Consider the following 13,907-nt stretch of genomic DNA (forward strand, 5'->3'; position numbering starts at 1 on the left):
TTATCTCTCTCTCCTGCATCATTAAAAAGAACACATTTTATATAAATCTCAATAACTCAAAAGCAGAATTTTTGAAAATCTTAATTAAGCTTCTGTGATTATTTTTAAAAGAAAAAAAAGGTATAAAATGATAATATAAAACCCAACTCACCAATAATACCACTATCTCTGCTTTCAAGGGTGGAGGTTGGACTAGTGACAGCCCCATAGCTGCAGTCCTTGGCAGCTGCACTTGTACTGACTGGTGGGAGGGTGGAGCAGGGGCTACTGGCTGGTGGAGAGGCAGTGCTGCTGGTCAGAGTAGAACAGGGACTTATCCGCTGGGTGATTGCTGAGGTCTGAAAAATCAAAATGAAAAAAAGATAAACTGAGCAGCAGTTAAAGTAAAATACATTGTAAGGCAAAACATATGCTTTGATGACAAAAAGAAAAAAATCTACATACACAACTTTTACATCTATTAGGTTCTGTTAGTTTTCGCTTTGTAAGATAAAGAATTCTATAATTCTATAATTAAGGTGAAACTTGATAAATTTCACATGAGCAGAGACTGTGGCCAGTTTTTCTGCCTAAGAAATTTATAGTGACAAGTAGTCTTTATCATTGCCAAAACTAAGAGAGGAATTTTTTTATTAATCAACTTTTCCTTGCTGCTTTTAATCAATAAAACTTTTCTGAAGGCTTGGAACTTTGTCTTGCTAAGATTTTCTTTGTGAAGGAAAAAAAAATCTCCACAGTTGAGAAATAAAAGTGAAGTTCTTAATGCAAATATGTAGGGCTTTTTTTGGATACATAGATGGCTGCTCAGAGACAAAGAAAATGAATGTAAAGGAAATAGCTTATTCTAAAAGTTTGTCAAATAAAACAGATAAAAATTTAATATAAACCTACATTTCTCTGTAGAAACTGACTACAGCCCGAGATCACTTTGTACCTTGAATGATTCTTATACCTATAATTACCTTTTCATATTTTTTATAGGAAGGAATGAATAATCACCAAAGATTGGTGGTAATATATACTAGTTTACCTAATTTAATGAAAATTTACTTTTTAAAGCTCTTTCTACTCAAATAGATTAATGATATAATGAATGAAAGTATATATATATATTTTTTTTTTTCCAAATACTCAAGAAATTTTATCCTTTTCAAAACAGTAACTGATCAGTCACTAAATTACCTGAAGGAGTCCTAATGATAAACTTGACATTTTTATTTTATTTTTTGTCATTTTAGGGCCGCACCCATGGCAGGTGGAAATTCCCAGGCTAGGGGTCGAATTGGAGCTGTACTGCCAGCCTACACCACAGTTCACAGCAATGCCGGATACTTAACCCACTGAGCGAGGCCAGGGACCAAACCTGCGTCCTCATGGACACTAATCAGATTTGTTTTCCGCTAAGCCACGATGGGAACTCCAAACTTGACATTTTTAAAGGCTAAATTAAAAAAAAAAAGCATTTCAAATTCTTTACACATAGAGTCTTCAACTCTATTCTCTCAGCCAAAATTAAAGATATACATTTTATAACTTGACTGGAAAATGTGATCACTGCATATGAGAATATTAAGGCTCTTTGACTCATCTCAAAATGATTTCCAGATGCAATCTCTTGTATTTAATTATATGTGTTGAATCCAGGTTTTGATTTTAATTTAAATGCTATAAGCAGGTCGTAAAACATACATTTAATTCAACCAAGGTAAGTGACATTCTCAGAACTCTGCAACCAAGTAAATCTTTTCAATCATATGAATAATATTAGAAACTTATTTTTCCTAATAACACAATAAGCTCTAAAATCCATGCCATTTCTCTTCTATATAATTCTTCTCTAGAGGAGGGAGGAGTTTCAATTTCTTTGTAATCTCCACTATTTTTATAAAATGATGTTGATCTACTAGAGCAATGATTTTTTTTTTTTAAACTGTGCATAAAGCAGAATTACCTGAGGAATGTAAAAAAAAAAAGTTCCCCTACAAAACTGACTGATACTGAATCCCACCCCAGGCTTACTGAATTAGAAGTCTCCCTAGTTAGAACTAGGCATGACAATTTTTAACTGTCTCATTCTCAGTTCAAGAAATATGTAGATCCTGTGCTAGAATTGTATTAGAACCTTTTATATTAGATATATCTATAGTCATTTCACAATGAAGTTTCATTTTGGTGTGAATCTATTACTTCTATAGGAACTCATTTCTGTTTTTAGTTGAGATTCTCAGTCTGTTCTTTGAGTAAGGAAACTGTATTATATGCATAATAATATAACCCCAGCCAGTGTGGGGGTTAAGCTCAAACAACAAATAATTTTTACTGTAAGTTATTTTCTGCAAAAAAAGCGTATATCACAGAATGTATGCTTTAAAAGCTTTAACTCTAAAAGCAAAGCTTAAAGATCAAGCCACACAGAAGACTGTTCATGGCTTGTGAATTAAAAGGCAAGCCTTGTATTTACTTAAGGAGGCTAGTTAATGAGACACAGAAATCTCTTCTAGGCACAGAAAGAAAACATTATCTACTCTCCATGCTGTAGGCTAACATGGACATCTAATTAAGCCACTCCACTCCCGAAACCTTTCCCTGGTTTTCCCTTTCTTCTTACTGTTCTCCAGAAGGATCCAGAACTCTCAATCTCGATCTCTCAAAAGTTCTACAAACATACAAGGGAAGAACCTAATGATGGAATTTATAAGGTAGATCCTAATACCCCAGAAACTACTGAGAAAAAAACATAGTGATCAGATTAATATCACTTTCAATACTTTGTCCTTTGTGAAAAAAATGATACATACTGACTTGCCTGCACTGGCTTCTGCCATCAGTAATACTGTTCTGAGGACACCATCACTATAGGGTAAACAAAGCAATCTATCTTTGTTAGTATGCTGTTTAGCTCAGAGGAAAGTCACTAAATGAACAGGACCTCCTACTCCTTAATAATCTTCCTCAGAACAGATTCCAATGGTCAGTTTAGACATTTTCTTTTTTGGTTCCAAGATAGTTTCACGGTATATTCCAATAAGGCTATCATGTCGCTTCATTATTAATATTTTACATTTGTTCAGTGTTTTATAGTTAAAATTTTAAAAAATTACTTCATTTTCTCCTTAGCCAAGTATGAGGCTTAATGAGTATTATTTCCCTCATTTAAGAAATGCAAAAATGAAACTACCCTAAGTATGAAAGCTATGAAGTAATTTCCCCCAAATCTTACTGCTCCTGCATAGATTTACATAATAATTACATTGCATATTGTTCTATCTTTTACTAACATGGCATTTTACAGCTTACAAAGTGCTTTTATATTCATGATTTAACTTGATTCTCAAAACATTCCTGTCAGGTGTTATTACTTCATGTTACCCTGGAACAGTACGGCGTAACTATTAAGAACTAAGTTGGAGCAGCAGACTGGATTGGAATATTATTCCATCACTTCCTGGCAGTGTGTTTACCTCTTTTAATCTGAAAACTGAAATATAAATGGACCCTACCACTTTAGATTATAAGGAAGTTTAAACAAAAATGTGCAAATGAAGCAATTAGTGCAATGATTCTATGCAGTAAACATTTATCAAATGTCCGTTATGATTCCCTATGAAAAACCTAAAGCTGAGAGAGGTTAAGCGACACGTCTAAATTTACAAAATGGTAGCTGGTAGAGATGGAACCAGAAGACACATTTTCTACTGACTGGTTCAGTGATTTTTCTATTATACTATATCACTGTAATTATATTAAGTCAATGATACTACTCATTTGCTTATTTTAGATGCAATGTCTTCAGTAAATGCACAAGTAAGGCACACTCTACAGACTTGTTATTTTATTCAGAAATCACTGCAACATGCTGTGACATGAAGCATCTCAAAAGCAACCCAGTATAAATTCTAGCACCTGAAGAAATGGAGCTTTTTAGAAATAACAAGGTCCTTGGCAAATTCTCAGTTTGTAATGTCATGTTACTTAGTCATTATTAGAACAGTCTTATTTCAACCTGACATGAATATCAAGAAATAAAAAGTAAAAGAGATGTTTTATTTACATCAGTTTTTAAAAAGCCCTCAACATATATCATTCCCATTTTTTATTCACAGCATAGCATACTGACATGGTTACAGTGCAAATTGGTTAAGAAAAGATCAATCCCTGTCATCACAAAGCTTACATTCTTGTATAAGATACAGACAAAAACCCCTCTATAACTAATATGTAACCTAATAAATTAATAAAAAGCGCTATAAGGGAAATAAACTAGCAGGATAAGGGGATACAGTGATGGACAGGTGCTATTAGATAAAGTAATTAAGGCCTCTCTGAGGCGGTAACATCTGAGTAGAACACTCGATGAAGTGAGCAAGTTATATGGGAGGAACATTCCAGTATAATGAATGTTTTATGTGTTCAAGGAATGACAATAAGACAAGTGTTGCTGGAGAGCTGCAGGAGAAAGAGACAGGGGTAGGAAAGGATGCTGGCGAGGCGGCAAGGGGTCGGATCAGGTGGTCATGGGAAATATTACAGCTTTATTTCTAAAGGTGACAGGAATACAGTGGAAGATTGAGAGCAGAGAAGTAAAAGGATGAGATTCACATTTTACAAGGATCACTCTGACTACTGTGTAAATAGACAACAGGGGGGCAAGAGGGGAAGCAGAGCCCTATGAAGCCCTATTTACCATATGGTAAATATTTCTTGAGCACCTACTAATAGCAGACACTGTTCTAGGTGCAGACGATACAGTAGTAAATAAAACCAGCAAAAGTTCCAGCCTTCTAGCCTTACATCCTAAGAGCTACTGTAGTAGCCCAGGCAAGAGATAACAGTGACCTGGCCTTAGGTGTAGCAGAAGTAATACAAAGGGATCAGATTTAGCATACATTCTGAAGAGAAAGCCTGTATGATTTGCTGAAAGAGTGAATGTAGAGTGTGACAGAAAAGTCAGGAATGGCTTCGATGCTTTTATGCTAAGCATGTAGATGATGCCACCTCTACAGATAGGAAACACTGGAGAAGGAGCAGGTTTTGGGGGAAAAAAATGCAATGGTAGCTTTTTGATATGTTAAGTTTGAGACATAACTTGGATGCATAGGGAGAAAAAGCAGTGTAGGTAGCTAGATACAGAGATTGAGTGTTAAGGGGAAAGGCAGGACTAGAGATAATTCCAGAGTCAAAACAATATTTAAACACATCAGAACAGAAGAGTTTCAATATGATTAGAATCTCTGGGTATCTGAATTTTACAAAACTGCCCACATGATCAGAAACGGGCAGCCAGCAAAACCAATGACCTTAGGAGTGAGCGTATAAAGAAAGGAAAAGCCTGAGCAGAGAGCCCTGGAACATCTGAGCATTTAACCACACCACCTATAAATATGCTTAAAGAAACTCTGTATACTTTATTATTTTATGATGAAACAAACATACAACACAGACTCTTTACCAAGTATATGCAATCTGAATTTAAATTGTCATATTCTGAGTAAAACTGTTCACTACAGGACATTTATTTTAAAGATAAAGACCATACAAATGAATCTAACATTTCTGTTGCTACATTTTAAATGAAAAGAATGGAAATAGCCAAAAGAAAAAAATCTCTAAAATGATTTTTCCAAATTGTTGATATTTTTAACTTTCTCAGATGAGGGTTTAGATCATTTTTCAGATTTTCTAATATGTGTATCCAAAATTAGTTTTACCACATTTTAACTACAAATTATAAGTTTTGTTACATTTCATTTTTATCATTTTGGTTTAAAATATTTTCTAATTTCTTGTGATTTCTCCTTTGACTTAGCACCTGTGGATTCTGATTTTCTAAGTTATCTTTTAGCTATCATTTTCAAAGTTATTTTATAATTGGTTATTTCTACCATGGTCAGTGAAATCTTTTGACATTTGCTGAGATCTGTTCAATGGCTCAGCATATTGTCAATTTGATAAATAAACCATGTGTTCCTGAAAACAATGTGAATTCTGCAATTTTGCGGGTACAGTGCTCATATGCCAATTTTGTTTGTTGGCTTATTTAGTTCTTCAGTCATCCAACAAATGAAGCAAAGGCTTAAAGTAGCTTTTTAAAACTTTGAGAATGAAACTAAAAAATGTTCCATAAACTGAAGAAGTGTAGTGATTATTGAAAATTAAGTTACACCTCCAGGTCTCAAAAGGCATTCAATACTTGGGATTATTCTCAGAACATCCACGCTCACACCCACACCCAGAAGCATTTCTCCTTTCCTGGTTATAATAGGCTGATTCATCCCATATTTCACTAAGTTGATAGGAAACCAGTTTACCTGATTTTCATCCTGTACTTCCATGTTATATTGATCACCTGGCTGAACTTCTGTGACTTTCTCTCCAAGGAGGAAACCCAGACGAGTCATGAGTGTGTTTGCTGCCTCATCTACAGATGGAGGGGGACCAAGTTCCTGTTCAGCATCACCTGTATCAGGAAGACATTAAAACACATGAACCTTTCAAAAAAAAAAAGGGCCAGTTCTGCAACTATATTTATACTCAGTTTGGTCATTTCCCTTGTTTTCACATTCCAAATCCAAAATCACTAGGTCCCTGTCTAGAAGCTCATTTTCCCACCTTTTTACATTATAATTCAGAGTCTATCCTCGGATCATCTTTAATGTATCTACTTGAAACCCTTGAGTTTGAGAGAATGTTTTTGCAACTTAATAGACATTTCCCAGCATGCTGGCAGTTGGCCTTCCAGTACAAGTCTTAGTCTTAGGATCAAATTTCTGGCCACAATCACCACCTTCATCCAAGTTCTTTTGTCTTTTTTTTCTTACTGTTTTTGTAAATATTCTTTTTTAATTTTGAAATCAGGTCAAAGTCACAAAAAAGTTTCAAGAATAGAACAAAGAACATATTTTTTCCTTAACCATTTGAAAATACAGACATGATGTCCCATCCTCCCCAGAGAGTATGCATTTCCTTTAACAAGGAGATTTTCTTACCGAACCAACACTGCCAGCAGAGGCATCAGGAACCTAACATTTTACATGACGATGATCTCATCCACAGACCCCATTTTAAGTTTTGATAGTTATCCAGCAATGTCATTTCTAGCAAAAGAATTTCAGGATTATGCAGTGCACTCGGTTCTCAGTTCTCTTTGACTCTCTTAATCTGGAATAGTTCCTCAGTTTGTTCTCAGCTTTCATGACCGTGACACTTCTGAAGATTATAATTATAGGCCAGCTGTTTTGCACAATGTCTCTCAATTTGAATTTATCTCATGTTACTTCATGATTGGATTCGGGTTATGCATTTTTCGCAGGTCTATCAAAAAGTAATGCTTTGTTAACCTTGATCACTTGGTTATGGTAGTGTCTGCTGTATTTTTCCACTCTTTGTAATTAATAAGCATCTTGTGGGGAGACACTTTGAGATTATGTAAATAGCCCATTCCTCAACAAACTTTTAAAATAAAAAAACTGTGGTAAAAATATATGCAATAAAAACTGCTATTTTAATCATTTTTAAGTGTACAACTCAGTGGCCTTAAGTACCTCCACAATGTTGTGCAACCATATCCATTTCCAGAACTTTTTAATCATCCCCCAAAGAAACTCTGTATCCACTAAATAAAACTCTCCAATCTCCTCTCTTACTAGCCCCTAGTAAGCTCATTCTATTTTCTGTCTCTTTGAATTTGCCTATCTATTCTAGGTACTGCATGTAAGCGGAATTATACAATATTTGTCCTTTTATGTGTCTAGCTTATCTCACTTTGTATATTTTCAGGGTTCATCCATGTTTTAGCATGAAGCAAAATTTCATTTCTTTTGTATGAATAAATTATATGCCATTTTATGTACCTCCCACATTTAGTTTATTTATTCATCTGTCCATCAAGCTGGTCACTTGAGCTGTTTCCACCTATTAGATATTAGGAATGATGATCCTGTGAACATTGGTGCTCAAGTATTCAGTCTGAATCTCCCCTCAACAAATTTCTGCCCACTACTTTAGCATCCACTAATGCTTCTTAGTTGAATTAATTACTATCATGCTTACCAAATGGTGATTTTTCTAAATCTAGCACTCTTTCTATAGTACATAAAAAAGAGCCAGGGAACTCAGGGTGATCTATTCCAATTGTAATACAGAACTAATTTCCCTAAACTGAGTATCTGTTTACATTAATGTGATTCATTGTCATCATTTTTTTCAGATTTTGTTTTACACTCAGATGTCTTTAGTCTAACTTTCGAACAGTCCACAGCAGTACAGATCCTATAGGACACTATAAAAATCTTTTTTTTTTTTTTTTGAGAGGGGAATCAGGCCTGTCCTTTCACCATAGTATGCATTAACTATAAAGTCGTATGATTTGATGCTAAAATACAAGAGATCAGAGTTCCCGTCATGGCACAGCGGAAATGAATCTGACTAGAAACCATGAGGTTGTGGGTTCAATCCCTTGCCTTGATCAGTGGGTTAAGGATCTGGCATCGCCATGAGGCTCTGGCATAGGCCGGCAGCTTCAGCTCAGATTAGACTCCTAGCCTGGGAACCTCCATGTGCAGTGGGTGCGGCCCTTAAAAAAAAAAAAAAAAAGGACAAAAAGACAAAAAATAAATAAATAAATAAAAATAAAAAATTAAAATACGAGAGCTCAATTTTTTTAGAATATTCAGTTTCACACATTAACTCACTCTAAATGGCAAGACAGTGAGATTTATATTGTTATTTTTCAATTTAACATTCATCTTAACTACTAAAGTCTACTGAAGTCATAAGCTGGAACTCAGAGGAAGGGATTATAGGTATATTTTGTACAGTATTACTCAACTTGTGTCCCACCCGTGGAAAATCTCTACAGAATTCTCATTTATTTCACAGTAGAAAACTCGCATCTATTTTCCCTTCCCTACTTCCTTTCCAAGAGGCAACAAAAATGGATTTCTTTGCCACAGAACAAAACATATTCAAGGGGCTTTATTACCTCTATAATATCCATCAGTTCCTTAACTCTCTTCCTCTGTCCAACTAAGGTACTCTAACATAAAATCTCAGGAAAAAGCTGTGTTATACACACAAATGAATCTTCACAACTAGTTCTCTAAATCTAAAAAAATAATACAAATGATTGTACATACAAAACAGAAACAGATGCATAAAGATAGAAAACAAACTTGTGGTTACCAAAGGGGAATCAGAAGGGGGTAGGGACAAATTAGGGGTACGGGGTTAACACATACAAATTACTATATATAAAAATAGATAAGTGACAAGGATCCTATTGTATAGCACAGGGAATTATACCCATTATCCTGTAATAACCTATTAAGGAATATAACCTGCAAAAATACTGAATCACTATGCTGTACACCTGACACTAACACCACAATGTAAATCAACCGTATTTCAATAAAAACAAACAAGCGAACAAGTCCCCTATCCTCCACTCAAGCAGATTTCCACCTTTAAGCCCTTGCTAGGCAAAAGTTTTCATTTCATTACTACGGTGTGTGGAATTTCCTTCTTGGTCGTTTGAACACTATTTCTAAACCACTGAGTCACCTATTTAATATTATTATAATTTTTTAAAATCTATTATAATAGCAAGAGTACTTATAGCATATGATATCTCAAGTAAACAGTTTCTGGTTAAAATGTTAAATTGTTATTCTGAAGATAAATGATAAAATTTAGAAGTCCCTAATCGCTTCAGATTTCATAACCAATGACTACACTACACACAAATGGCAGGCAAGAGGCTGTAATTATAACTTCACGCATTACTCACAAAAGTTCAAATGATACTCAGTTAAGAAAGGAGCTAAGGGAAAACAAACCCATCTCTTCCTTTTTCTTCTAGGCTCCTCTACTCACGTCATTCTTATATTTACTCGATCACACTATTCTCTTAAATAGATCTCGATCACTCTTTTATCCTAAGTATTAGTTTCTTTAAAAGAAACTATTATTTATTATTTTTAAGAAGTCCACTAGTACATATACGTTGCATACATTACTTACGGATGAAATGATACAATGATCAGGTTTTGCTGAAATTAGTATGGAAAAAATGGGGAAGATACAGATAAAACAAAGGTGTCAAAATTACTGACGCTGGTAAATGAGTGTATTAGTAGTGTATTATTCTAGTCTCAATTTCTGCGACGGCTTGGAATTTGAGGGGGAAAAAACCTCTATGCAGGGAAGTTTCTTTTAAATAACTTAGCAGCTCTCAACTGGTGACAACTTTGCCCCCCTCCCTCCCCCAGGGAACATATGGCAATCACTGGAGATATTGCTGGTTGTCACACTGTGGGGAGGAGAGTTGCTACTGGCATCCAGTAGGTAGAGGCCAAGGATTCTGCTAAACATCCTACATAACCCAAGACAGCTCCCTACAAGAAAGGATTATCCAGCCCCGAAAGTCATTAAATAATACTGAGGTTGAGAAACCCCACAACAGCTAGAACTTCATCCTTCAAAAATCTGTCAAATTGGGATGAACTCAATACACAAATGCCATGTTATGTTCAGAGGATTATTAAAATTACTTCAATTTCTAATTTGCAGTGGATTTTTCAACTTTGGGCTATTTTCTTCCTGAGTGTAGGGTCTGTTTTCTGCACTACTAGATTCTGATATAATCTTTTCAGTCTCCAATAAACCTTAGTCTTAAGGTGGTGCATAGACAGGGCTTTACTGGGGTTACATATTGTATATCAAGGGTGGGGGATTATGCCAAGGCACAGAACAATTAAATAAAACTAAAAACATGATACATCTCAGATTTTTACTGACTGTTTTTTATCAATTATTAGTAACAGCCAGCACATACGGGGGCTCCTATATACCAGGCACTGTTTCTGAGTATTTTATTTACATTAACTCATTTACTTATCACAACCGCCCTATGAGGTAGGCAGTCTTATCCCACTTTATGAACAAGGAAAGTGAAGCACAGAGGGATAAGTAACTTACCCTAAGTCATCAGCTAGTAAGTGGCTGCACCAGGAAACCTGGATCTAGAAAGCAAGCCACGCAAGCTCTTAATCCCTCAGCTCTACTGTCATCCGTGGTTCCAGTCTCTTCCCATTTTGTTGGGCCTCACTCCCTAACTCCCCTCTGCTCAGGGTACATGCTCAAAACGCTCAAAATTCCTTGTAAATCCTCATACCCAATATTTTCTGTCTCATCCATGACCATCTGGGCGATGTGAAGAAGGTATCATCTTCATAAACAAACACGCCCAATTAGGATATGTCCCTAAACGAAGACAGCACTTTTCTTTGAGTGGAATTCTGTTGTGACCTCTTTAATAATGATAAATTTGGAGTATGATAAACAAAACAAGACGGCTGGTAGGTCGGCAGAAAATAATCACTGTGAGACTATTATACACAAATCATACATCATTCATATAATACGCTAATTAAAACCACTGGAAGTTACGGCTCTTCGTTTTATCTTGGCTATTTGGGAGCAGCGTGATAATGCAATAGGATTTGCTTCCAGAACACTGAAAGAGGCATACAACACCACAAAACGAAAGGATTCCAGAATTTACATGGAAATGGAAAGGTCTAGGTATAAGTAAGGAAAATGTGAAGAAGAATGAGTGCTCTTACTTAACATCAGAGTTAAATATAATGCTGAAGTAATTAAGACAGAGTATAACTGATACAAGCATAGCTAGAAAGACCAGTGGAACAGAATAAAGAATCCAGAAACATATATATATATATCTAATCGTCTTATTTAGGACAGAGATGCCAATGCAATATTTTAGTAACAGAATAATATTTTCAATAATTGGAGATGGATCAATACACATGAATAAAATGAAAACTGCCCCTATCTGATCCATACACAAAAATCAATTCCAGGTGAATTACAGATCCAAATACGAAAGATAAAACAATAAATTTTCTGTAAGCTAGCCTAACAGAACAGCTTCACAAACTGGGACTAGGCAAAGATTTAACAGGACACAAAAAGCACTAACCACAAAAAGAAAAAATTGGTAAAGTGAAGTATATTAATTAGAAAAAACTTCTGTTCACCAAAGACTCCATTAAAACAGTAAAAAGGCAAGCCACAGAGTGGGAAAGTTATCTTTAATTCATTTATCCAACAAAGGACTTGTATTGAGAATATACAAAAAACTTGTACAAACCATTAAGAAAAATAGACACTACAATTAAAAGATGAACAAAAAATTAGTTAATCTTCACAACATTTATTATTTTACACATAGCAAAAGTGAAGCACACAAAGATTACATTCTTGCTTACTCCTGGTTACAGTTAGGCAAGTGATGGAGTCAGTTTTGAAGTTCAGGCTCCCTGACTGCTGGACTCATTATTCTCTGAGGAAAATGTGATTACTGAATACAAACTGTTTAAATGGTTATTTCATTTATTAATGGTATCCAGCAGAATAATCTGATAGACAAAATGGGAAAGCATTAATCAATTCAATAAATATTTACTAAGTACTTTCTATGTGTCCAGCACTGTGTGAAGTATTAGATACACACTGATGAACAATAGGCTTAATCCCTATCCTTAAGGAGCTTATAGTCTCATGGGGAAAACCGGAAAGTAAATAAATTGATTGAATCACAGTACATTAAACTCTGAGAAGTATAATGTGGGCAAGAAATAGAATGCTGTAAAAAAGCAAGTGTTAAATATTTCAGAATATTTTAATGTTGATTTTTTTGGGGCTGTACCTGTGGCACATGTTAGTTCCCAGGCTAGGGGCTGAATCAGAGCTGCAGCTGCTGGCCTATGCCACAGCCACAGCAACACAGCATCTGAACCACATCTGTGCCCTATGCCACAGCTCACAGCAACACTGGATCCTTAACCCACTGAGTGAGGCCAGGGATGGAACCTGCATCCTCAGGAACAGTGTCAGGTTCTTACCCACTGAGCCATAATGGGAACTCCGATGTTTATTTTTCTTGATGACAACAATTTTCTTTTAAGAGATGGTTTACACTTCACAACAGTTTCAAAAAAAGCGCCTTTCACTTAAAGAAGTTAAACTGCAGTGGGATTAAACAACGATTAAAACCGTGCCAAGAAACGGAATATCTAATAGCTAATGTATCCAAATCCCTAATCTGTATTCCCAACATGGCAGGCTACACACATTCCAGTTCCAGAGACTCTCTTAATTCTCAGCATTCTCTTTGCATTTTCTCATCAGGCTGTTTATATTTTCCTTTGTGATCTGTTAATTATAAACTGCTTGTTCTCAACTATTCCAAGATTCAGAAATCTGTACCACATTGAATCAAATAAAACCCATGCTTTCTCTCTAACAGAGCTACAAAAAACTATGATTAGCTTGGCCCCATAGCCAAAGAAAACCTAGTTATATTTTCTTTTCTTAATTCTTACGTGGTAACCTTAATGTCTCCTTTTCTGATGAATACTGGAACTGGGTGACTGATAAAAAAGCAGGGCAGCTATTTGTCACAGTAAGTACGAAAGTGGACACAAAGCTCTTCCACATCCTCCCCACACTGAGCTCCCGACTGGATGGCCACTGTCTACCAGTGATAAGAGTCAAAGCAATCACCACTAGCCCATCTCTATTCACAGAGGCTGACTTCAAAGCTTTCCCCTACACTTAGTTCCTTTGGGTGTACTTGAAGAAAAGGGGGAGGAAATACATGAAATGATTGTTGAAACTGTGGGATGGCTACATGGGAGGTTCTTTCGGTCTGTTTAAAACTTCACACAATTAAAAGATTTTTTTGGCTTGGCCATGTGACTTAATTTGGACCTTGGAATGTCATGGGCAGAGGTCTGAATGTGTCGGAGCAGCTGGGCTTGTGTTCTTGTGATCTGCCAAAGGAAAGAGCTTCTCTCCAGCTGATGCCCCAACAGCCTGGGCCCCAG

General features: G+C 35.7%; 1 protein-coding gene and 1 long non-coding RNA gene across 28 annotated transcripts in view; one reads left to right on the forward strand and one right to left on the reverse strand.

Moving 5' to 3' along the window:
• The window catches only part of TANC2 (tetratricopeptide repeat, ankyrin repeat and coiled-coil containing 2), a 365,101-nt gene that overhangs the window by 153,216 nt on the left and 197,978 nt on the right, over nucleotides 1–13,907 (reverse strand). For all 27 annotated transcript variants that reach the window (XM_021068131.2, XM_084984071.1, XM_021068130.2 and 24 more), the window contains 2 exons: nucleotides 6,309–6,457; nucleotides 152–338 (listed from right to left, as the gene is read on the reverse strand). In XM_021068131.2, the coding sequence (XP_020923790.2) occupies nucleotides 152–338; nucleotides 6,309–6,457 (336 nt within the window). The remainder of the gene's footprint in view (nucleotides 1–151; nucleotides 339–6,308; nucleotides 6,458–13,907) is intronic.
• LOC146398066 (uncharacterized) overlaps nucleotides 1–13,907 on the forward strand; it is a 1,038,644-nt gene that overhangs the window by 32,118 nt on the left and 992,619 nt on the right. The gene's annotated exons all lie outside the window — the stretch shown is intronic.

This window comes from Sus scrofa, chromosome 12 (genome assembly GCF_054392235.1).
Source record: "Sus scrofa isolate SSC_HxYL_T2T_F1_AM1 chromosome 12, Sscrofa_HxYL_maternal_Yorkshire_Landrace_v2.0, whole genome shotgun sequence".
Lineage (NCBI taxonomy): Eukaryota > Metazoa > Chordata > Mammalia > Artiodactyla > Suidae > Sus > Sus scrofa.